Raw genomic sequence first — 26,487 nt, forward strand, 5'->3', positions numbered from 1 at the left:
CAATTGTCTTCTTCTTTTTACTTCTCTTTTCTTCTGCGTGTGTGTCTGCCTACTAGGATTTCTGTCTTTCTGCTGCACAGACCTGTTGTCGTCACATTATATTTATAGCCCAGTCGCTCCCAGCGGGCCCCAGCCTCGCTGTGATTGGCTGGCTGATGCCGATGAGCCAACACTTCCCATTCTCTTCACTTTCCCATCAGCAAGTGGATCAGTCACAGCCAGAAGAATCTGAGCAGACACTTATGGGCAGATTATATATCCATAAATAAGTATGCAGGCTGGCACTCACACGCGCTCTTAAATACATTTCTAAATGCTTCAGTTTTCTTCTTCGGCATCCTCCTGCAGACTCCGCTGCTTCTCACAATGTTTCTTTAAACTTTGCAGTTTCTGGTAATTTTGCTGTGAGATAAACAACCAGCTATCAGCACTGTGATAGCTTGTCACTGCGATCGAAAGCAACCTGTCTCCAAACAATTGCAGTCCAACTTGGATTAACTGCATTCACTTCCAGGCTGATTGGCAAAGCTTTGCTAATTACTGCTGCCCAGTTTATAAACACAGGCAGCCAACACAATGCAATAAATTTGAGTCTGTCTGCACCGATGAGTGCAGCTTGTCTCTTTGCAAAAGGGGACTCGACTTAGCTGGCATTCTGGTTATATTCATATAGAAAAGCAAGGTCACCCAGTGCCTATGTTATTTTGCAGTTAGACTGCCATTCCTGCAGCAACTATCACACCATCTATAAGCTTCTGGCTGCAAAGTGAATGTAAGAATTTAAGATGAATTTCTATGTAATGTATGTTTGTATTCTCCCAAACAGATTGCACATAACCAAATAAACCGAATCATAAACTGGGAGCACTGGGAAGTTTCCTTGAAGATGATTTCTGAGTGCAAGTGGTCACAGAACTAAAACTCATTTTGGAAGCAACCATATCAAAGACAATGAAATTACAAGTTTATTGCACACAGTCACATCTGCTGTTTCCCCGAGTGTTGCTGTGGCATAAATTCTGTTAAGGCTTAAAGTGAGACGTGAGTGATGTTTTGTCTTGTTTAGCATTAAATTGTACTGAAAGAGAGTCTACTGTATCGAGCTGGCTGTTCAGTTTCTCCAGTATATTTTGCTTAAGCCTTGTTTAGCACTAGCTATTTATGATAAAAGTCATTTATAGTCGTATCTTGTTAGCCAACATAGCATGCTTACATTAACCTTAACTGAGCTGCGTGTGTTTACTTGTACTACTCGTGTTGCAGGGACAAAAATCGGAATCTTTTTATGTCATCATTTAATTTTAGGACCAAGATTTGACTCAAGATTAGTATAAGGTTAGGTTGTGACTAAGGTTTGGCACATATTGTTATTGATTATGGTTTGGATAAATCATAAAAGGAGTGTAAGTCAATATGATGTCCTTTAAAGTGATGGAAAGGCTTTGTGTGTGAGACTGAAACCTTGATCTGCCTGGATGTCTGGAAACAGAATCATGACTCCAGTGAGTCGACAGTCATCTGAGTGAAGGTCATTTGGCTTCCACCCTGAGTCATCGTCCTCCTCCCCACGACCTCTTCCTGTTTTCCTGCCTTCTTTATATCAGCTTTTGTTGCAGCAGCGTTAATCAGAAAAGTTAACTCGAAGATTTAAAAGTCCTTTTTAGGGCTGGGCGATATGACCCAAAATTCATATCTCGATATATTTTACCTGGACGGCGATATAAGATATATACCTCGATTTTTTTTTTTAAGCCATAAAGTAAGAACAAAAAGAGAGTTCTTAGTCAAAGCTGTGTCCCAGATGTCACACAGGCACTTTTATTAACATAGAGCATAGATGTACATAAAATTTACTCAAAAATAAATTATGAGCATTTATTAAATAATAATGCTCCATAAATAAAACAATGTTGTTTTTGTGCATAACAAAAAGCTCACAATTGTGCAGTCAAAATGTAAACTAAAAGATGCAGAGCATAGTAACAAAGACAGATTTCACAGCTGCTCTGTTCCCAACTTCTACTGTGTGACTGACAGCATTGAGTTTGAAATCCTCTTCATAACCACGTCTCTTAACAGGTGCCATTTATGGTCCCTATACACAGTAGGGTAACATTACGTTGAAGCACAGTACGTATCACTCCGCGAGGCTCCTCGGTAGCCGTAATGCTCTGACAATCCATCAACCGGTGCAGCACCGTAGCTTACCAAAGTCGTACTAAAACATTTTTTGACAGATTGCTGAGCGCTGTGTACCACATAAAATCGCTTCGCGGCCATCAAGCACAACCAGAATTCATACATAAGGCGCGCTGTCAACTTTTGAGAAAATGAAAGGATTTTAGGCTGTGCAGCGCCTCTGGGCTGCATGGCGTTAGCGTGGTTAGCTCGTTAGCGTGGTTAGCTAGCTAACACGTTGACGGCGTCCAGCCCCACGCAGGGGCGATGCGCAGTAACTCGTTAACGGAGATTTGCCGTGTCCATCTTGTCGCTTCCTGCAGGTGAAGCGATGGGGGAGGAGGGGGAGTTGTGTTCAGTGAAGGAGGGGCGAGGCCGAGTAATGTTGCGTAAAGACAAAAGTGGACGAAAGAGAGGCAAACTTGCGGCTCCACAAGTATAGTTATAACGTAACATAGACTATATCGATATAAAGGATATTGTCACATCTTATATCTCGTATAAAAATATATCGATATTTTTTAAAAACTCGATATATCGCCCAGCTCTAGTCCTTTTAACCATTACCATGACTTTTCTTTCTTAGCGTTTAAATAATTTATTTATTGAACATGTATATTGCAAAGATTGAAAGGTTTGGTCAGAACATAATGACGGGATTGTTTTGCTTTGTCTTCACGAGAAGACTTTTGCTTTCAAGTCTCTACGGGTCACCTGTTTGTGACAAAAGTGAGGACAGCATCACCTTTGGTTCCTCTGCGAAGAGCCAAAGGAATTTTTCCTCAGGCTAAATCTAATCAGAATAAGTAAAATGCTAACACAAGTCCTTAAAACAACTACACCACAGTCCATTTAATGCCACTAGCACTAAACTCCCCCTGTGTTTGTCATTTGCGATAACGGGCGAGGACTCGTTCACATCGGTTTTGAGTAATTTGAGGTCATTCTTCTTTGCAGAATTGTTTCAATTTAGCTACACTGGAGCGTTATGAGCGAGCCAAACCATCTCAAACTAATTCAAGTCCAGACCATGACTAGGCCACTCTTAAACATTCTTTTTGTTTCATGAACTTTGACCTTAACTGAGGAAAGCGTGGCCTGCAGTTATTTAGATGGTTCTTTTGTGACCCTCTGGTTGAGTCTTTAATGGCTTCTTGAAGTAATTTTCTTAGGCCGGCCGCTCCTGGGAAGGTTCACCACTGTTTTCTCCATTTGTGGATAATGGCTCTCACCAGTTTTTACTGGAGTTCTAAAGCCTTAGAAATGGCTTTGTAGCCCTTTCCAGACTGATAGATGTCAGTGACTTTGTTTGTCATCTGTTCTTGAGTTTCTCTGGATTGTTGCATGATGTCTGTCTGACTTTACTTTGTCAGACAGGTTCTATTGAAGTGACTTCTTGATTCAGCAGGTCTGGCAGTAATCAGTCTTGAGTGTGGCTTGTAAAACTGAACTAAAACATGTGGTTAACCACATTGAATTCATCATTAATCATTTAAAAACGGCATTTTAGATTTATTTCTGTCTAGTATTAAAGTTAGTTTGATGATCTAAAACTTAAACGTGACAAAAATGCAAAAGAACTAAAAAATCAGGAAGAGACCAAATACTTATACTTATTTCACAGCACTGTAGGTCTTATTGGTAGAAATGCTTTCTTAAGTTCACATAAAGGATGCTGCTGCACTGTTTTCTTCATTTTCATCATAACAGCTGATGGAAATATTGTTCTCGTCCCAGTGTGACACTAATTTTTTTTCTATGCTTTAAATGTTATTTTGATTTAAGGCCGGAAATCAGTGCAGAAGCTACACTCTTGTTTGCCTGCTGTTTGTATTTAGACTAGCCAGCATTTATGCGCAGTATAAACCAACATTGTTCCAATTTAATTGGATGTTGTTATATCGGTTAGATCTGTGAATGGGTGTAATTGGGGTTTGACACAGTTTTATGAACCCACTGAGGCTCACAGTGGAGCTTTTTATAATCAGCAGACAACAATTTGCCATAAACCCCTCCCCCCAGCGCCCAATTGTAAAGCGCGCCTTCCGGTGTGAAAAACTCACTTGTATTGGGCTAATAAGCAGAAAACAGGTAGCTTTTGTTACTTAATTATCTGACGGTAACTTCTGAACCCTCTCAAGACCTGCAGCCCTTACCATCCAGTCTCATTAATTTACTCCTTTTCTTTTGTCAGTTACTGCAGTAACTGAGTTTCAAGTTTTCTGGGAGATTTTAAAAATTGTTAGAAACAACTGGCACAATTAAAGGGACGATTATAATGAACCATTTTAAATGCAGCTTTTACTGAAAAATATTTATGAATGAGGGCCAGCATGTGATTAGTCTCTGCCCAGGCATAAAGAGGAACACATTAAACACTTTCATCAGTGCTTGTCACGTGTCTGTACAGAGCGCAGTAATTGCTATTTTTGTCTTGACGTTGTGAATGCAATAACTCGAGAATGAGGTGACGCAGAGTTTTTAAATCCATACCACAGGTGCATCTGCTAGGAGACTGAACGCTGGCACCAGTATTTTTTTAATTGTTAGTAAGGTGGCTCTAAAATTTGTCGCCACCAGCTGTATTTGTTAAAGTTAAGAAGGCTTAGTGTGTAATTATTGGGAGAGGAGAAGGGTTGCTAATGGAGAGAAATGCTGCCTGGGCAAGTATGTAATATATCAGTGTGAACTGCGGATGAATGAAATGTGCAAGCACCCGTGGGAAGCACTTTGACGGTTCTGGATTTAGATTTAAATGTTTTTGCAATTTTGAATCAAGCTAAAACATAATTTTTCTTTACAAGATTAGTGCGTGATGAATGAGACAGACTCAAACTTTGAGTTAAATCCAAAATGTCAAGTTGCCGTTTAAGTCACCGACGTTTCACATCATAAAGACTGTGTGTAAGGGATCCAGCTAGCCTGTCAGGCCAGACATAGAATGCATGAGAGGGAAAATCCCTGACATGAATCAGCCCTTTAATGAAGCTGAAAGAATATGACAGAACACAAAGCACAGCGAACCAGTCGCTCACGGACACATTCACGCAGCAAACACAAAGACAGCTCAAAACAAAGAGGCTTTCTGTGGAAACCTACGGTGGCCCTGAGAGGCCAAACGGACTGCAACTTCAGAAAACACTTGCAAAAAGAAAAATGCTGCAAAAAGAAAAATGCTGCAAAAAGAAAAACACCTGCAAAAAGAAAAACACTTGCAAAAAGAAAAGCACCTGCAAGATTAGCATAAGCTAATCTTATATGACTGTTGAGTACAGATATGAAGCCCAACAATCATGTTTTACAGTCCGGAGGCTTACAGTTACGGAGGCTAGACCGTCCCATTTCACAAGCCTCACACTTCCGGCCTTAGCGGTCTTTGAGTACGCGGCCCTTGAGGACCGTTGAAGCTGCGTACTTTAAGGCTGCAGACCCTGAATTGGGATACAGCAATTCAGGGACTGTTTCCCAATTCAGGGTCTGAAATGGGACGGTCTAGCCTCCGTCGCGCTGCCCAGGTTACCTAGCAACCATGATAGCGGGAAATGTGTGGTTGACAGAAATGAAGGAGAACATATTTTGTTTGTTTGTTTGTTTCTACACGAGCTTTGTGTGATTTAATAAGTATCTGAGGCTGAGACCACAGGACTGTAAAACATGATTGTTGGGCTTCATATCTGTACTCAACAGTCATATAAGATTAGCTAGTAAATAACAATTAGCTAATGTTGTTCATGAGACTAAAGTCAGTGTAAATATGAGATGGCCAATATTATAGTTATTATATTAATCATTATCAGTTATTACAGCAGTGAGTTTGAACTCTCAAATCAAATCACTTCTATTGTCACATCACATGTGCAGGTACACTGGTACAGCACATGTGAGTGAACTCTGTGTCAAACACTGAGCTTCAGTAAAGATTCAAGTTGCATTTATTTATATTTCCTATCACCTTAAATCTTCCCTTAAAGACACTCAAGTATCTGTGACAGTGTATATATAGATGTATTATATATAAGAGACGAATATTGTTCTTTTAATATGTTGGCATTATTACTAAATTTGGCTCAATGCTTACATATATGTGTGGAAGAAGCAAATGTACGAGCTGTGATAACTGTTTCTGATAGAATGAAGAGTAGACTGATATATGAAATATTCCTTTATTGGGTGAGAAAATCAGACCATGTCATAACTGCTTTAAGTCATACAGAATAGATATCAGAGCCTTAAAAAGGCTGACTTCTGCTAAATGGGTCAAACTGGGCAGAAAGTCTACAAACACATAACATCCTTATAGAATATGATGTAACACTATAGATCAACTTACCTCAGAATATATAAAGCATATAAACAATTACAGCGATATGATGCAACAAACACAGCAGTGCTACTAATCCAAAATACTCAAAGCTTCATAGAACTGAAACAAACAATTATTTTTAGCTCCATTCAGCTGCTGATACATACTTTAGGTTTCTGAATATTAAACTTGTTGCTGCCTTTCATAGTGTGTAACTTGAAGGCCCTGAGTACTTTCTCCCACACTGAAAACACTGGATGATAACATTATTTGAACATTACCTAATAAGACTGATTCAGGACAGACAGTTAGTTATGTTAAACTTTCCTAGCAGTCCTTCACAAACAGGGAACAGTCTGTCTATTCTCTCCATCTGTCAGCTGCTGCTGGCTCTTCCTCCTCCTCTTCCTCACACACTGCTGAGTTTCTCCTGGTGGATCATTGGGGGTGCAAAGCCTCACAGATGATGTGCAGCAGTGGGTCCCTCAGTCTGTCCTCACTCTGGACACTTGCAGTCGTCACACATGGAAATCAAATGTGTGATAAGCTGCAGGATTCAAACACAAGTGTAACTTATAAATACATGTTCATACTTTTATTCCACAATCAGAGAGAAAGAAACAGAGACAGAGTGCAGGACAGACAGACAGGTGACAGTCTCAGGTGTACACACTGCTACAAACAGGAGGATTTAGTGTTATTACAAGTGCTGAACAAGAAGAGTTCCCAGCTGGTACAGTGGACACATGTGTGACTGCTGTGATTAAAGCATCTTTCTTTCAGCTTAATGAGTGTAGGAACCATAATTAAATGTATTGAATTTTTTGATGATCACTGGGTTTTCATTTGTTTGGTTGCTATGGTGATGTGTAATGGGAGTCACGTGGGTGCTAGCGGTGACATTAAGAGGGCGTTGTCAGTCTGTCATTCACTGGTTTTGATTTTGACAGAGAGGAGGGCTGGGTAGCCGTAGTTTTTGTTGACCGCTGCACAACATGTTTCGTCTTGTTACATTAGAGCCTGTGACGTTGTAAGAGTCCAAATCTCGAGATGACATTACTCTGTAAACACTTTAATAAACAAGCAAACAATTCCACCTCTCGCATTATTGCTAAAGTTGACAGCGCGTCAGGCAAATAGGCGGGCTCCATCCCCGGGCTCTAGCGACTGTGGAAGTCGCTACAATGAGTGAACCGTCAGCTCGTTCAAACACACGTTAAAGTCCGTTTGGCTCAACACCACCGAACAGAGGCAGCAATATAACATAGTTAACATTAACAGTGCAGTGAATCCTGCTTGTGCCGTGATATTCAGGACTGCAAACAGAGCAGCATCACTGACTTTCAGCCTGTTGTGTTTGTGGATATATGACTGACTTTAATTATCCACAAAATCATCATTCTCTGTAAGATTAAGGTCGACTATCTAACGGCGTATAAAGTAAAGACTTTAAAACAAAGTAAACGCTGAAAGTACAAACATCGCTAATGTCACATAACTTTGCCGGCATGTGGCCAACAGTAATGTTTAAATGTTCCTCGTTATTAAACATTTGCACATAAATAAGTGACATAATATTCAGAACTTACTTTTGAAAGTTTACTCATTGGCCGCTCTGCTTCCACTTCGTTGAAGTGTCTCCCAGTCCCAGTGCACTTGTTAGCATGTTTTGGTCAACTGGTCCGTCCGGTTATTGTCTCCCCAGAAACATTTCCGTTGTGTTTTTTCCTATTTCCGTTGTGTTGTGTGTGCTTTTGCAGCGCTTTTCTTTTTGCAGCGCTTTTCTTTTTGCAAGTGTTTTTCTTTTCGCAGCGCTTTTTGTTTTTGCAAGTGTTTTTCTTTTTGCAGCGCTTTTTGTTTTTGCAAGTGTTTTTCTTTTTGCAAGTGTTTTTCTTTTTGCAGCGCTTTTTGTTTTTGCAAGTGTTTTTCTTTTTGCAGCGCTTTTTGTTTTTGCAAGTGTTTTTCTTTTTGCAGCGCTTTTTGTTTTTGCAAGTGTTTTTCTTTTTGCAAGTGTTTTTCTTTTTGCAAGTGTTTTTCTTTTTGCAGCGCTTTTCTTTTTGCAAGTGTTTTTCTTTTTGCAGGTGTTTTTCTTTTTGCAGCATTTTTCTTTTTGCAGCATTTTTCTTTTTGCAAGTGTTTTCTGAAGTTGCAGTCCGTTTGGCCTCTCAGGGCCACCGTAGAAACCTGCTGCAGACGCATCCCCTCTGAAGGACTCCACTGTCCTCTGCTTGGGTGTGAGAGTGTGTTTTCGTGTTCACCCATACAGCCCATTGGAGAGCGAAAACCATATAGGCTGCACAGAGTTGCCACATGCACACACTGTCTTTTTGTAATCTGGATTGTGACCAATGCATTGTCCGTCTGTGGGAGCTTATTTCCGTTTTCCTCTCTTCCTGTATTTTCTTGTTACTTTTCCTTTAGAGCAGGGAGGCAGATAATGACAAGAACATGTGCAATTTTCATAACTTGAAAATTGCATCACTGTGACTCCTAGAGGTGGGAATCACCATACAACTCACAATACGATATTATCACAATACTTAACGCACGATACGATATTTTTGCAATTTTTAAAAATATTTTGCAATATTCAAATTCTGTACATAAAGGTAAACTTTATCAATATTCATTTTATCTAATATCAAAGTCTCACACTCAGTCTTTCTCTCATTTCAGTCAGTTTTATAAACTGAACGGTTTGTATTACAGTCTAGTCCAACTTAACTGAATGCAACCATCTGGTACAATTATAGCTATTCTGAACTATGCAATTTATGAAAACTATGCAGCCCATTCAGCAACTGAAAAATTTGAAAGTAAATTAAAACAAAATATAATTTTACATTAAATAAAAAAGTTTTAAACTTAATTAAAATAAAACATGTCTTAAATTAAAATAAGTAAACTGTCATGTTTATTGCTGCCAAAAAAAAAGTTAAACACATTTGGACAGTGAAGGAATGTCAGGATTCTTGCTCAGAAAAAGGAGCTGATCAACATGCTCTGAAGTCAGAGCATGTTCCAGTCCACGAAAAAATTGTTTGTAACAAAATATCGATTTCTGCTGTCCCTGTATCGATACATTATTAGCAAACAAAATATCACAATACTACATAGTATCGATTTTTTCCCCCACCCCTAGTGACTCCAGGCCTTTAATCTCTGCAGTAACTAGAAAAGCTGTAATCAGAGGCTTGAAATGATATTGAGTTTGGAACAGTTAAGTAAAGACATACATGATACTTGTAACTTACATATTCTCATATAAGAAAAAGTAGAAATTAAAGCAACAAAAGTAAGGAGGGCAAGGAAAGGAGCAGGAAGTAAAACCAAAAGAAGACACAAGAGAAAAAAACCTTCAAAGTAAAATAAGAAGTAACTAAAAGACATAACTGATGCTGCGACATGAAGAATACACTGAAGTAAAAATAACACCAGAGACCGGGGAGCACCGACTCCTGGATCAACTAGAAACAACAACAAAAACTACAGAATACCAGGGCAATGACACTGTCCCTGTACAAATGTTACAACAAAGCAGTGTGCAGGCATTATTAATTATTGTTGGTTAAGATCAAAGCTTAAGAGATCAACTGAGCTATTACAATGAATCCTAATGGGGGGGGGGGGGGGGGGGGTATGAGTATGTGCACAAAATATCAAGTCCATCCATCTGTGGTTGAAAAACTAGATCTGACACATTCATGCTTTGCATTGCATTCTGGCATTTGCACAATATTGAACTAAAATGAAGACAGATTTGGCATGTTCACCTTTATTTCTTGTCTCAAAGGCTTTCACAGGTCTGCAAACGAGTCACTGTGGTTGTTTGGGTTGGAAACAAGACTCCACAAGAAGCGTTAGTCTGACTGGGAGAAGCTCAATACGTGTGCAATTGTAGGAGGACATGTAACCATCAGTGGCACTAGAGGATAGTCAAAGTCAGCTTTATTGTCAAAAACCATATGTACAGATCTTACACAGCGTGTGCTTTCTTGGCCAGGTAACCCCTGAAAAGGAGATGTTAATCTCAATGAATGTCTTTGCTAAATACATTAAAGTGGTTATCGCTTATCATTACCTTTAGAAAATCAACAACAAGAAGGTGACAACATATTTTACTCTGTAACTTTGCACTGCTTTACTTTGACACGGTTTGTGATTCTGCAGAGTTTCAGCAGAGCTCAGCTTGTTGTCACGTGTCGTCATGTCGATGCTAAGCTGCCAGCGTCCGTCTGCCTCATCAGGACAAAGTCTGCACTGACGAACACGCACAAAGACCCAATTGTTTAATGTCCAGATGAACTTATCTTGACCTCACAGAGGTTCAAAAGCAAAGGAAGTAAAACTCTCTAGTTCTTCTTTTCCATTAGCGTTCGATTTTTGTCAGCGAGGGTTGACGTCAGCTGAAATTTCTATATTAAGCCTTTGATTTATATTAATAACAGGGGTTTTATACCTGCTAATATACACTATTGTTTTGTGTTGTATTGTTTGGGAAAATGTTAAAAGAGCATCACAAAAGAAATAATAAGGAAAACACAAATCTACTGTGATCCAGTTAGTATCAATTTACAGCAGGCAGTTAACATAATTAGTAGTTGGCATTAGCTGTTACTGAGTATAAACAGTGATCTAGAGGCACATTAAATGCTGCTTAAATGTAAGCTTCTTACTCCTTTTGAACACATTATTTATCCATCCTCTTCTGCTTATCCTTATCAGTGTCGCAGGGGGCTTGAGCAAATTTCAGCCACCATAGGGAGGGAGGAAAAGTACACCCTGGAAAGGTTACTAGTGGTCACCAAGCCAACACATAGAGACAGTGAATCATTTACCTTCAAATTCACACCTATGATTTAGATTAACCTAACCTGGAAACTGTGGGAGAAAGCTGGAGTACCTGGAGAGAAACCACGTGAACAGAGGGAGAACGTGCAAACTCCACACTGAAAGGCTTCAAATGGTGGCGTTGAATTCAGGACCTTCTTGCTATGAGGCAACAGTGCTAACCGCCACGCCGCTGTATTTATAGTAATAAATACACATTATTTATTACTATTATTATTTTCCTTTGGCTTTTATGAACTGTGTGTCCAGAAATTCATTTGAGGATGTTTTCCAAAAACTGTTTTTCCACTTTCATTTTTAACAGTGTGCTTGTTTAAACTTTAGCTGTTTTGTGACTTTTTGATGTGACATTAAATACAGAACCCTGCAGGATGTGTGGCATTTGACGGAGAATATAAAGCATATAATAAAGTAGCTTCAGAAATATTAATCAAAATGTTGTTTGTTTTTTCAGGCGATGGAGAGCAAGCTGCTGGTCGGTGGAAAGAACATCATAGATCACACCAATGAGCAGCAGAAGATGCTGGAGATAAAAAGGCAGGAGATAGCAGAGCAGGTAAAGCGGTTTTTTGCAGTAGTGCACTAATTTACTCAGTACAGCTGCACAGTTCATACTTCAGGCATACATTTAAAACCTTAGGAGAAATATTTTCTGCAGCAGTTTGTTTAACATTTACAGTAATTAGTGTTTTCTGCAGCCTGAATTGATAAAAAAAACACTCCAGAGTTGAGGAGAATCCACAAAAGAACAGGGTGATATTTGCATTCTGCTTTCAGACGCGTAAGGAGCGCGAGATCCAGCAGCAAGTGTTGATTCAGGATGAAGAGACGCTGGAACTGAGAGAGACTTTCACTTCTCTGCAGCAGGAGGTTGAAGCCAAGACAAAGAAACTCAAGAAGGTAAAATATCCTGATGATGCAGAAAAAAATCTGATGCACACAAGTAGAAATACGGTAGATATCCTCATTTCTACTCTCGCACACACTTTTGCAAAAGAGGTAATAGACATAGCAGTATAGGTGTGTTTTAACGTGCACATGCTTATAGACCTTCCCTTTTTGTTCCTAATGTGAGAATGTCCCTCTTTACCCCCTTCTTTCCCTTTGACCTTTGACCTGGATCACAAATGACCCCTTGACTTGGACACTCGCTTCGTTCGGACACACACTTAAATCTCAGTACCTCAAGGTTTGTCCTGCCGTCCCTTTCCCTCCCTCCCTCCCTGTCTGCCGTTTTACGTATTCACGCTTTCTGCACTAACCTCAGTCTTCCTTCACTTAATGGTCAGTTTGCTCAGAATCCCCCAGTAACTCACTAAACCTCTCCCTCACCAGTGCACCAAACCTATTACATCCTTCCCCTCTCTTTCCGCGTCCCTATCTCGCTGCACGGACGCGACCAGCAGGACTAACACCAAGCGGCCCGTTGTGCGAGTGCGGGCGACAATGTAACTAATGATCCTTTGCTGATCTTTGCTGCCCTGATTCCCAAACGTGGGTCCATCTACTCCTCTCACACTGCATGATGCCGTCAGTCTGAAGAAAAGAGGGGGTGTTTTTCACGCTGTGCATTCAAAACTCAGTGGGCAGTCCGTAAAGTTCAGTGACTACAAAAATGTCACTGACACCTTGTTTGCTGGAAAAGAAAAAAAAAACACTACTGCAGAACTCTATTTCTTAAAATAGCCAATGATATTTTTTTCCTTCCAAAGTCATTATTTAATGTTTAACTGAGAAGCTGATCATGTTAACTGTTAAGTTGGAGTAATGATTGTAGCTAATGTAAAAAAAAAAAGAAAAAAAGATTGCCACGGTTACCTGTAGTTTTTCATGTTTGTCTACAAATACTCGCTGATACTCACCCAGCAGTAGTAAAACTTGAAAAAGTAAAGAGGTTTGCCTTTCTAAAAATGCTGGCTGTAGCGTTGAGGCACAGCTTTTATTTTGAAGGTGAACGTTCTCCATTTTCTTAATTTAACTACAGCTTGGAGAGTAGCTGGACAGTGCTGTCACTGCTGTTCAAGCAGTAGCAATATGCTAGCGACCTGAGCATTCACTGGGTGGGGAATACACATTTTTCCTTAGGAACATGTGTCACAGTTTGTTGTGTTAACTGAAGCAATTCACTGAAATTAAATTAATTTCAAGCTTAAATAGATTTTCAGGGACAAAAGGACATATTATCATGGTTTAGCAGAGAGGTGGAAGCAACTGCATACATGTGCATGACATAAAGCAAAGAGCAAGCTTTACTCCAAAGCTGATAAGTCAACAAAACTAAATGATAAAAGGTGAAACCAAGTTAGCACTGAAGCAAAAAGGCTAGAGGAACAGCAGGAAAAACAAACTTCCGGGGATATTACAGCTAACACTAAAAATCAGGATGGAGACTGGGAAAGACAGAAACACTGCAAAACCAACAGGGACCAGAATTCAGTGATAAAAGCACTTTTAGCCACATTTTCTCTTAGCATAAGAAGAGAGTGAGAGTACCTTTCTGTAATGTAACATTAAGGCCTCAGCTTTGAAGTCTAAATTTAACTGTCAAATCCAATTTCTGGCAGTTTTTAAAGGTATTTAAAATTTTTAAGCTAGCATCTGTAAAAATCTGTCCTAAAATGGAGATTTGCCCCAGATTCTTCTTATTGATTTGATTTGATTTTTTTTTTTTTTTGGGGGGGTGGGGGGGGGTGGGGGGGGGGGGTTGCTCTCCGTGTCCAAGCTGCAGAGCCTGCAGTGTCATGATTCACAGCTGAAGTCAGGATTCGCCTTTATGTTTGAAGCCTCGGGTGAAGTCAAAGAATGAACAGTGTGAAACCTCAGGAGGAACCAGGAGGAGGAATTAGAGGAGGAGAGCTCCCATTGGCTGGCCTGTTCACCAGACACCAGCGCCTCCAGTGCTGTTGCTATGGGCAACCGAGCTGCAGCAAGTTGTAGACCAGTCCATCTTCACTGGGAACCTCAGGCCTGATTGCTCCTCTCGCTTGTTTGTCTTTGTCGTTTCTTCCAGCTGTACGCCAAGCTCCAGGCAATCAAAGTAGAGATCAAGGACGTGAACGACGAGCACGTGAGGAGCAGACAGGAGCTCGAGCAAACTCAGAACGAGCTCACCAGAGAGCTCAAGTTCAAGTGAGTCAACCACAAATCACAAAGAGTGCTCAAAAATCGCCACGTACAGTGCGGGATTCTTCAAAGCAATACGCCCCATTTAAAGATCAAACATAAGGCCAGGGGGCCAGCATTGGCCTGGCAAAGACACCATTCTGGTCCGCAGGACAGCTTTAGAAAATATGATAGCGGGCATGCATGTTTGGGCTTTTAAATTTTACATCTTTTCCTGCTAATAAAGACTTCATAGTCACTCATACACCAAAATAGTTAAGTAATAGATAAACAATTAAATGACAGAAAAGTTCCTGTTTTTTACTCTCCGATATGAAAATTTTGGTTAAAAAACAAAAAGAAAATTTTCATCCATCATCAAAAAAACCCCTAACTAACTACAGGACAGTAATTTTATACATGTATCATGTAGAAATTGCACCTCTTTATCTTATGTTAAAAATATCTCAGGGATTAAATGTATAATTAAACATCTTTAGAGTGATAGAAATGGCAGTTTCACTCGTCTCACCATCAAAATGGGCTGTATGTGGCCATTGATGTCAAATGACTGTGACATCCCTCATTTAAATAGTTACTTCCTTTGCAGACTGAGTGTTTACACTAAAGAAAAAATTGTGTTAGGCTTTTACCGGTTGTCTTTTATTCTATGCAAAAGTACGGCTGCAAGGTAAGCAGTTAAAAAATGCTTTTACTTGAAATCTGTTCTTGTAGAGGTAGGGGTCTTTTTTTTTTTTTTTGCCAAACTCAGTACTTTTACAGTTTTGTTAACAGTTTTATTCTTCCTTTTGTTTGCTCCCCTGCTGCGTAAACTTTTCTTCATTGTCAGAAGTCTACGTGTCTCATTATGCTTTCCAAAAAGAACCCTGCTAGCAGCTTTGATAGCCAGATGCTCTTTCTTCTTTTCTTTTTTAAATTTCTCTAAGCAGTGAAATTGCTTTGTAATAGTATTGTAATAAGACCATAAAATATTTGTCAATCTTTTCTTTTAAACTTGTTTTTGTGCAGCCATTTAAATAGCTAAGTTATGTTGATTTGAAGAAACAGCTAAACCTATAAAAAAGCTTCTAATCAAGAGTTCATTTATCAGTAGGTTTAGTGTTTATGAGTAAAAAAGACTTTACAAATTCAAAGAAAATCATTTTTTTCTGTTTAAAATGTGAAAAGTATACAAATAAACCCCTAAAATCTTACTCATAGTGCATTTGCTATTACAACCATATGACTCCAGACTTGTATATGATATAATTACATTACTTCTTGCATCACTCTGTGTTGTGAACATGCAGGTATCTGATCATAGAGAACTTCATCCCGCCGGAGGAGAAGAATAAGATAATGAACAGGCTGGTCTTTGACCCTGAGGAAGACCAGTGGAAGTTCCAGTCACTTGTTCCTGCTGAAAGGTCAGCGTCTGTTTTCGATGTAAAAGAATAAACTCTTAAATTTAGTCACGCTTTAGTTTTGACCTCTGGGCGCCGTGCGTCATATGCTTATCTCTTCTTCTTGTCTTCTTCCGCTGCTGTTTGAGTGGCATCCTCCTTTTTTTCTTCTTTTAGATGTTTTTTTTTTTGGCGTTTTAGAGAATTGATTCCAGATTGGGTTTTTGTGTATCTCATTGATCCCGACTTTTCTTCCGTTCAGTAAATCCTCGCAGATGAAGAAAAGGCCAGCATCTTCAGTCGGATACAAACGACCCATCAGCCAGTATGCCAGGGTTGCCATAGCGATGGGAGGTCATTCCAGATACAGGGTAAGTGTCTGTGTGTGTGATGACTTGACATCCTTTTGAGGACATAAAACAAGCCCACAAATATAAATCATTAAATTTCAATGTAAAGAAGTATGGTTTTGTTTTTTTGTTTTTTCATAAATCTTTATTCTGAATGTTATTTAATTAATTATGTAAATTTTTATTTCCATTATAGGTCAGTCAGTTTATATTCAGTTTAATTTGTCCTTTTGGATCCTGAAAGACTAAATGTCAGTTTTTCAGTTTTAAAGATTTCAGGCATGATTTGCTCTTATGGTTTTGACCATTTACTAGTAATGGTATTTTTACCATCTGTCAAAGTCAAAGTCAGACTTAAGACTCATTGAAATATAAAAACCAACACTAAACATGAACAATAAAAAACATACTGGAATCTTAAGGCACTGGAAATTGAAGGAACTAGAAACCAAGTGGCAAAAATATCATGACGATCTCAGGATCATGACATTACTTTTTTTTTTTTTTGTTGCTTTGCTCATAAAAAACCCTTAACTATAAAAATGCACCATACTTTATTAAAGCATTTGCTATGAAATTGATGGACTCAGCTTTTACTAGAGTAACACAGCATTCAGTAAAAGTGACCGAGAGCTACTTAGCCATTGAATGAACCTCCCAGCAAGCAGTTTTTGTGCTGATGTTAATGCCAGAGCAGCTTTCTCTGCAGTTAAGCACTGACTTGTTGCAGTGGGGGCATCCTATTAAAGTACCATGGTCAAAGTCTCTTTGCAATAACAAATGTTTATAAAGGCAGATTGAACGGCTAGTTTCTTGATTTTATACACCTGTTGTTAAGGGGCTGAAAATACTTTTTTTCAATACTTTGATCCATATAATGTGTTACTAACCGTAGGTAATGTTTTCTTAATGTGTTCAGGCTGAGAACATCATGTTTCTGGAGCTGGACATGACTCCTCCAAACACCGCGTCAGTCGATCGCTCGAAGGATGGAGAACTGAACCAAAGTCCCTCGGTGGACAGCTCGCCCACCAAGGAGAAAGGCATTCGAAAGTCCCAGTCTTGGTGAGGTCAAATTAATGTAGCCTCTTCTCATATAAATAAAACAGATGTTTCTTTATTGGCATACACTTACTGCACGCTGCTGCTGCTCAGATGTTTCTACATCTGGAAATAGAGCTGAGAATACTTTGTCATTTTTGTGTTTGAAACCCGCTTCCACTGTTCAGCCTGTGCATGTGACCTGTGAACTGTAAATGGTTTAGCATCAGAGCATCTCTACAGTAAATGGGATTATTCAGGATTAGCCACGCCCTCTTGCCCTAATCTGATGGTTTATCTGTCATTTTCTCAGATGCATAATCTCAATAATCTGTGATTGTACATATTATACATATATTATACAACTTTTGTTTTTTGTTTTTGCAGGTGTCAGACTCCAAAATCCATGACTTCCTCCCCTTCTAATGTGTCCTTGGCAGCATGTCACGCTGCCACACCCGCAGCGGCACAGTAAAGCTTTAATGAAGAGAGCTTTTTTTTATTGCCATTATCATTATTATTTATTTGATCTCTCAACATCAACTTCCTCTTTTGGCCAGTGGCCGCCTTACAGACTTCTCAGTGAGGCCCACAGCTGGGACACAAACACACCATCACCACCTCTGCTGAAAGCTGACAGACTACATGGAAATGATCTTCTGGCAGGAAACTAAATGACCATATGAGCCTCAGAAACTCTGTATAAATCAGTTCCTCCAGTTCCTCCTCCGGCAGAGCCCTTTCCTCTTTTGCATGTCAGATCATCTCTGAAAACAGCTGGCTGCAGTGCTGAACTGCCCAGACTGTTGTGTGTGTGTGTGTGTGTCTGTGTGTTTGTGTGTGTCTGTTGTGTACAAAGCGCCGTATGATTGCTTGTTTGTGTTTCTAGTCGTGACCACTGCAGATTTAAAGGTGAAGGTTTCATGTATTCTGGATTTTTCAAAGCAGGTTTGGTCTGTTTTCTATGTAGAAGTTCATCGTCAGAGAGTTTATGTCAGTGTTGGCTTTTGGAAATGACTACACAAAAAAAATAAGAATATATGATGTGTACTGTTGTTGGTCAGACGAGGTGCTCAAGACCTGAATGATGACCGTTGTCATTCCTGTTGCCTCCCATCATTTATCTGTCCCCCTGCAGTGTCTAATTTAAATGAAATGTCTTAAAAACTAATGTAATTAAAATGAAGAACACGAGGCATGTCACACTGTCAGAATTATTTTACTGGGATTTTAATTCAACAAACAAACACGGATGGGCGGATTGTGACCAGATCCCAGCAAACTAAATGTGGGACAAACACGACGTTTGTCTGGGACAACGTGGGGCGCGTCAACAATGCTGGCAGGATGTCAAATATATAACATTAACGTGCAAATATTCCAGGTCTTTTGTCAAGTAAATAAGAATTAAACGAGGCCGAAGTGGTCTAATATAATAGTCTTTATATGCTCCTGTATCCTCTGTTATTTCAGCGCCTCCTCTGTGTGGTAATAGTCTTAGTGTTTCAGTAGAGATTATGACATAAATATACTGTGCAAAACTGAAAAGCAACTCTAGCACAACAGCCAAACACTATTTCTCAGTATAAACTGCATCTTAATTTTCTTTGTGGCAGTTTCCACGATATTTAGCAAAATCTACAAAGCTTGTTGCTTTTTGGTGACTTGGAACTTTCACTGATGGTCATAGCTTAAGACAGGCTAATCTTTATTTAAATACAAAATAAAGCCTTCTCTTCACAGAATTTAGAAACGCACATGTTCTGCAGAGTCAAAACGTCAGCCATTGTCTCAGGACAAGGGGACAATAAATAAAAATGCTGTGCAGTCACACATGCAGAGGGACATCTGATCATCCTGGATTCATATTAGATTCATGAATTATAAGTAGTTTGTGTCAAAAATGTGACTTTTTTAGAGCGGTGTAGAGTTCATTAAATAAATAATATCATGTACGTTTAAGCTTTGCCATGAAGATAGTTTAACACAAAAAAACTTTCAACTAATGCATCTCATTGTGCCATTTGGCATCTATGAAAATGCAGTTCATGCATCAGGATGGGGTGAACCAGTCGATACTGCAGACTAAAATCTGGCCTCCACTGAGGTGAATTATTGTCCAGCAAGTGTTTTTTAGGTGGCACTTTTTTCAAAAAGACTGGTACCTCACAAAGATACATTTTATTAAGAAGACATGAAGTAAAAATGAAACTTAAGCAATTGTTTATTGAGTTAAGGTTAAGTAAATAATTAACCTTAACTTATACATACATATAAATAATTTTATATTAATCCTCGTGGAATATTTATACTGGTGGTCATGTGCACCAGTATGACAGTATTTAGCTTCAGTTTTCCAAACAAAAGGTTATTTTATTAGAAAAACTGCTTCACTGAAAGTGCAAGAAATAGTCTTAACGTGGTGGAACCTATAAAAACAGCTGCTGCTACCTAAACTCACAGGAGGATGCATTTGCCTGGAGGCAACTGTTGTTGTGATTTGGTGCTATATGATATAAAGAAAATTGTGTTGAAATGAACTTCCAGCAACATCCGTGGAACATAGTGCAACTCCTATGGTCGACTGACACTATTTGCCGTATTGCCTTCAACAGTTATATGATAAAAACATTTTACAGGCAGCAGTTTAAACAGCATATGTAAGGAGTAAAAATATATAAACAATATTTACAACAAACACATTCACCAATGAGACGACGGCAAGAATGGCCTGGACATATCGACATATGGTTTAAACCCAAAAATGGTCACTGGAATTTGGAAGTGACCATTAGAAATCCTGGTTGGCGGTGTTTAAGTTTTTCCTCATCTAAAGTCAGAGAAATCCCACCCTGAGTCTGAAAATGTCTTGGAAGTAAAAAAACAACAACAATCTGACTTCTGCCTGTAGTTGTGAATCAAAATGATAAATTAAGCCTCTTCTAAACAATGGAAACTTGGACACACGGGTTGTTTTTGGACTCAAAAACATGTTTCATGTGCTGCTGAAGCCACACAAGCTGGCTTTAGTCAAACATTCCTTCATTCAGTCATCTGTCAAAGAGCTTCACCAGCAGCAGCTTCTTTTTCAAACCCATGATCAGTAAAGAAATGAGAACCAGTTGCTTAACTTACAGTGCATGACTGAAGAAACCCCACTGACCACTTCAACAAATCTGTCTGATTAGCCAGGGTGAATCACTACCAACAAACTAAATCAAGTTTGCCATCGCAAGGATGGAGCACCTGTTGTACCCAGGAATCAACATGAAAATATGTTCACTGAACACATTTTTCTCCTTATATTTGCCAAGTGGTTTCTATGAAATTGTAAAGTAAATAAAAAAGAAAAAAATTATTTTGTTCACTTTTGCGTCAAACAGGGAACCTTCATTTAGCAGGTTGTGTGCAGTCAGGCGTGCACAGTTTAGTGTCACTGGGTTCATTACTTCCTAAAGGGTAAAAGGAGGAAACAGCAGGGGGTCAGACTGACTAACCATCAATGTATTATTGATGCGAAAGGAGGAACTGCAGCTAAACCCCCTCAGTGGGTGTACAACAGCAAAGAAGAGTCATTAACCCGTGTAAAAGTAAAGCGCATACCACCAATGTGAAGCACATCTCTAAACATCAAATCAAATGGAAACATGGACATTCCTGAGATTTCTTGGCATTTTCAATACATGCTTGAGCTCTCACTGGGGCTGCAAATACTAACAGAAGTCCAAAACCCAGAAATATTTAGTTTACAAAAATTAAACCTTAGGATACTGGAGCTGAATACAACTTGACATTCTGGTTTTAGAATTGTTTTAGTTAAGGGAGCAGAGTAAATACTCATGCCACTTTAATACTCAGTTATGTTAGACGTAAAGGTTTGAAATGGCAAAAACAAACAATTTTCTAGTTACAAATTAATATCAGATGCTTTTGGAATGGTTAAAGCCATTTAGAAAAACACACTGAGCATTTTATATGTTTAGTTATCAGTATCTGAGCCTGCAGCTGACCCAGTTTTTAATGTGTATATATAAATATCTAAAAATAGACTTTAACTGCTCTGAAGCTTCTTGTGTTCATGTTGTATAATGGAGGTTAAATCCATTCAACTGCTTTATTGCTGATACTTCTGATACAATATATTGTGCATTTATTTGGATGCTCGTATTAAACATGGACAAGGTTACAAATAATGAGGTCTGTGTTTGTGGAAGTAATCTCTGTGAGCTTCACAGATTACCATTGTATGGTCTTTACCTTACAATATAAAACTCCTTGAGGTATTCAGACCGTGTTGCACATGTATCGTCCTTTGCTAAGTGGTAGAAGATCAGCATAAATCTTCCTTACAATCAATAACTGAATATGGAAAATACAGGTGTGATGCCACAGCGGAAGCACTATAAGCCGGGGTGGATGCAAAACAAAATCTGTATATAAGAGAAATCACTAAATACTATCCTGGTGAATTTATGCTGGCAGTTAGAGTTAGATCATAAGTTTAAAGTCTTTAGCATATGAGGGTGCAGTGTCCCTCAGTTCTGCAATGAGATTTTCCTCGTGCTAGTGTTTGATTTTTCGTACATAAAACAACCTCAACCCTCCCAAAAATGCGACATCAGTCCATATTTTGAGTTCAGAACTTGGAATTTATTTCTGGTTACAGATAAGTGCTCAAAAAACAAACAAACATATAGAAATTTAAGGAAAAAAAAATCACACCGAATGTTGTTTATGATTCTGAAAGACCTCATTTAACTGCTAATTTGTGTATGCTGTCTAATCTGCAGCATCAGTCCTGCCCCCGAAACACTCATGAATCGTGTTTTAATTTCTAGGGCAGACAGCGATGCGAGCATGAACGTGATTTTTTTGAATAATGTAGGAACAAAGGTATGACGTAACGTAAACAATTTCCCTCTGAGTGCTGCTAATTTATAGACATTTTAGCTGTGGCTGTGGGGGCGGGGAGGAGGGAGGCGAGGACGCGGATGGAAGAGAGGAGGAGGGGTGGATGGATGCAGGCATTCAAAGACAATCAGGAAGTGAGGAATAACTGTGGAGGAGGTGGATACTGAGCCTGTTTCCATGGTAACCTGCCAGTAGAGGGTGAAGGGGATGGGGATGGCATCGATGGGGGTTTGTGTATATGAATGTAACATGGTGGACCAGATGGCATTGACGGAAATACAAAAAGATCACAGCCTCCTTCTCATCAATCATTTTTCATCCTCAAATCAATAAATTTAGCATTGATTCGTTTTAGGCAGTTTCATTTTCATGTTTTTTCTGGGCAAAGGTGAGCAATAACATTTCACTTTATCTGCTCTCACTTAATCCTATTAGTTATGATGCCATTAGCCTTGTTAAGACAGCCAATACTAAAACACAAATAAGTTCACCAAGAAGAACGCCGGCTCTAAAATACAAAAATGAATGGACTGTGAATCCAACAGTGTTACACCTGCTGTGAGTACAGGAGGTCTGAAGGTGCTCTTGAAGATGAAAACTGATCACAACAAAGAAAACAAATGTTCTTCAGCTACTTGTAGACATACTTTGCACAAAAGATCTATCACATGATGGCATTAATCAATCAACACAAAGGTAGAAACAGTTAACACGTCATGTTAGGACACAAAATATTTAAATTTGTTAAAAGTTACGCGATTTTAAAAGTGCTAAAACAAAAATGAGATAAAACAGTAAAATAAAGGCAAATGAAGGTTTTAATACTGACCTTTGCTTTGCATGAAGAATATATTGCTCATACTGTCTAAAATGACATAATATGAGGAGGACACATAGCACTGTGAAAATCGAGAACAGTATCTGTGGGAGAGAATCTGTAACAGCAAACAAGGTGAGAGAAATGTTTTCATCTTTTGATGGGCCATTAAAGGCTTGTGATGTCTGATGCTTTTATTGTGAAAGGAGAAAGTGATAGCAGAAGAAAAGGAGGAGGGAAGGACAAAAGGTGACAGGAAAGTAGAATCACAAGCAAAAGGTTCATCATTTATTTCATCCTGTGAAAAGGATTGGATAACAATATAAGATTTCTAATAGATTTTCAATGTGAAACTGTGTCCAGCCTGTCAGATTAGCATTTTGTGACTGAGATGATGTTGTAGGCTCAAATAGATTAAATCCAACGGGTTAATGCTATATTTCGCACTTGATTTCATCATCCTGATTACTCTTCCTGTAAGGGTAACTTCACATCAACAATGTTTGTTTTCTAACTTTACGTTAAGCCCAATAGATTTATTCAGTTATCAATACAAATTACTCTTCAGAGAAACCATGAGAGACCATGTGGCAGGTCAGCCATGATTCTTTCATAGGTTTTATGGGGTTTGCAGAGCCACGATCTTGTATTTACACGTGAATAAGTATTTAGTGAACTATGATTTGAAGTCAGGGCATCATTCAGCTACATATACACTGTTTACTTCCCTTTGCTGTGATATAAAAAAAACCATAATGGCCATCACTGACATGTTTTAGTAGTTCTAGATTTTCAGCTATAAGAAATGCTGTTACAGAATTTATTAGAATCGTGTAGTTTTGAATTTTGCAGCCCTGATTGCTGGTTATTACTCGAAAACTAGCACACAAGTTTCCAGGTAATCATCACACTTCTTGTCATTTGAGTTAATAGATTATTAATGTGTAATAAGCTACAATACCAATATGTTACCAATATTTTAATATACTATGGCTAATTGGTTGTTTAACTGGTAATAGCTTGCTATTTTCATTTTATTAGCTTCTTGTTAACACTTTATTACCTAACTAGTACTACATTATTATCAAGTCATAAAAGAACACTTATATCTTAAATTAAAATCACATGTATTAAATGTTTCAAACCTAAATTAGATTATTGATTTGCTTAGTTATAAGTCTTCCAATGATATATAAGTGTTTATATGAATATATAATTACACAAACATGTTAGATGTGATTGGTGATACACACGCACACATGCTCAGGTCTATAAATCTGAGTCTTATCAGCAGTCTGCCCTCAGTCCTCCTGCTCTTGATCTTTAATATTTAATGAAGAGAGGAGAGAGCTGCTTTATTAGGATGGTAGGAGCACATTTAGTTCAATAATTTATGCAGTTACAAGCAGATTATAACAAATGGAAACACAGAAAACAGAGATTGAGCTCTGCTGACGTTCATTTTGGAGTCCCGGTTTAGCTGTTACACCATGATGTGTTTTTGTTTCTAAAAACGCTTCAGTTACCGTCAAATGAGCATTATTTTTGTTGACCTCGTTCTCTACTTATCTTGCCTCAGCAGTTACCAGACCTAATTTACCCGCTAATGCAGCAGAGTTAATTTTATCTCTTGTGAACTCCTTGATTTATTTTTTTAGCTGGATGGAAGCAGCTTCACTGTTTATATCTAATATCAGACATCTGATCGCTGCACAAAAATCCCAGCACTGAAAAGACCAGCTAGTGTTGTTTCAGACGTGGCCTTACTGTACTGAAAAGCATCATGGAAGTCAGCGATTATTGACTGAGCTGAGGCTGCCCTCTGCTGTAAGATGTCAGCAAAAACAGCTGCTTTAGCATGAAAGGACACAGCTCATTTTTACATGTAAAATACATCAATATATCACATCAGGCTAAAATAAAATACCTGCAAAAAACAAAACAAACAAACAGTCTTAACATGAGTTAGAAAGTCCATTTAAATTAATGGTTCTACAATGTCAGTGAAAACAAGTTTGATTTGACTGCAAATTTACAGTAGCACCAGCGCTTGTGTAAAATATGACTTTGAATATATAAATGATTCTCTCAAGTTTCCTTCTGTTGTATAGACCGACAATAAAAGCTGGCTTTTGTGGCAGGAATCTAAGTTTACCCTCTTTTTTGCCCATCTAATGTCCAAGACCACAGGGACAGAAGAGACTGTGAGACGAGTCTGTGATCTAACTTCAAATGACAATTTGAACCAAAACACCTGCTCCAACTGATTTTTAGTCCAGTTTTTGTTTACTGTGGCATACATCAGCCTTTTCTCCTCGTGCTCAAGTCCTTTGTCTGGCCTTTTCTGGATTTGTTTTCCTATTTCTTAAGGACAGTTATTTTTAGAGATACTGTTTATTTGCTGTAGGTGGTTTTTAGGCTTATAACTTCTTTTTTTGTATAACATTTCCCCAATTTCCTCTTTTTAAAGACACACTGCAAAGATTTCTGGTAAGCACTTTTAAATGATCCTGAAGACCTTCAAAGGCATTTCTGTGTATTTGATTCACTTTGTTTTGGGATATATCAATGACTGTGACTTCTTTCAGTGCACTAAACACCCCCTGTTGCAATGCAAATATTCTGCTTTTAGACAGATCCAAAGAAAGGACTGAACTGTTGTGCAAGCCTTCAAATGTGCTGCGATCTGGATCAGGAAGATTGTTGAATGAAAATCCTCTGTCCATATGCCCTGACCTAACTAACCTGTTTAAGCATTTTCATGCAACCATTAAATAGCACAGTTAGTCTGCCTCAGTTTTATTTGTATAATATGAAAAAAACATAATGTCACATTTAAAAACATGAGAACTTACATGTAAGCTTTAAATTTCCAGTTTATCAAACAGCATTGAGCAGTCCTTACCTTTAAATTTAACCTCTCTTCTTCCTCCACTTTAAACCCTGACTATGGACAATGTTTATTTTGCCTCTTCTATCTGTTTTTACGCACCATCCCGTGGTGATTAATACACAAGCATGATCAATGTTCATGTGTTCCAGTTCAGGCTCAAATCGGTTTGATGTTTGAAGGCTCGCAGTAAAATAATAACTCCCCTCAAATGTTAAACCAAAAGTACTCAAGTCACTTTACTCAGGTAAAGTACATATACCGGAAAATTCTACTTAAGTACAGTAACAAAGTATTTGTAGTTTGTTACTTCCCACCTCTGCAGAAGTTCTTTATATCTAACACATTCTCATTTATGATAGGTTTATGCTTACAAACCTGCAGGGAAACACAGATGGCAACCACCTGAAGGCCCATCGTCCACATCACCGTGTTCCTTAAAAAAAGAAGTTTAAATCTTCGTTCTTGGGTTAAAAAATGATGTTGCCTGTCCAAAGTGAAAAGCTAAATTCTACAGAGGATTCTGTGGCTGGGTTTTTATCTGTGGGTGTTCACATGTGTTGGGTGTTACATCAGTCACTGCAGGATAAATACAATGCTGAACGGCATTTCCCTTTTCTTTTGCAGAATCCAGGTTTACA

General features: G+C 38.6%; 1 protein-coding gene and 1 long non-coding RNA gene across 2 annotated transcripts in view; one reads left to right on the forward strand and one right to left on the reverse strand.

Annotated features, from left to right (window-relative positions):
• kif3ca (kinesin family member 3Ca) overlaps window positions 1–18,424 on the forward strand; it is a 36,831-nt gene extending 18,407 nt beyond the window's left edge. Inside the window, exons 2-9 of the mRNA XM_085132441.1 lie at window positions 11,787–11,888; window positions 12,110–12,232; window positions 14,343–14,461; window positions 15,745–15,861; window positions 16,100–16,208; window positions 17,107–17,252; window positions 17,616–17,699; window positions 17,789–18,424. Coding sequence (XP_084988567.1) covers window positions 11,787–11,888; window positions 12,110–12,232; window positions 14,343–14,461; window positions 15,745–15,861; window positions 16,100–16,208; window positions 17,107–17,252; window positions 17,616–17,699; window positions 17,789–17,858 — 870 coding nt within the window. The 3' untranslated portion in view covers window positions 17,859–18,424. The remainder of the gene's footprint in view (window positions 1–11,786; window positions 11,889–12,109; window positions 12,233–14,342; window positions 14,462–15,744; window positions 15,862–16,099; window positions 16,209–17,106; window positions 17,253–17,615; window positions 17,700–17,788) is intronic.
• Window positions 18,425–18,975: 551 nt separating this feature from the next.
• Window positions 18,976–23,905, reverse strand: LOC146501909 (uncharacterized). Its single transcript, XR_014869293.1, has 2 exons — window positions 21,820–23,905; window positions 18,976–21,785 (listed from the first exon to the last, which is right to left on the reverse strand). It is a non-coding gene; the product is annotated as an uncharacterized LOC146501909 (long non-coding RNA).
• Window positions 23,906–26,487: the final 2,582 nt, after the last annotated feature.

This window comes from Neolamprologus multifasciatus, chromosome 15, assembly GCF_963576455.1.
Source record: "Neolamprologus multifasciatus chromosome 15, fNeoMul1.2, whole genome shotgun sequence".
Lineage (NCBI taxonomy): Eukaryota > Metazoa > Chordata > Actinopteri > Cichliformes > Cichlidae > Neolamprologus > Neolamprologus multifasciatus.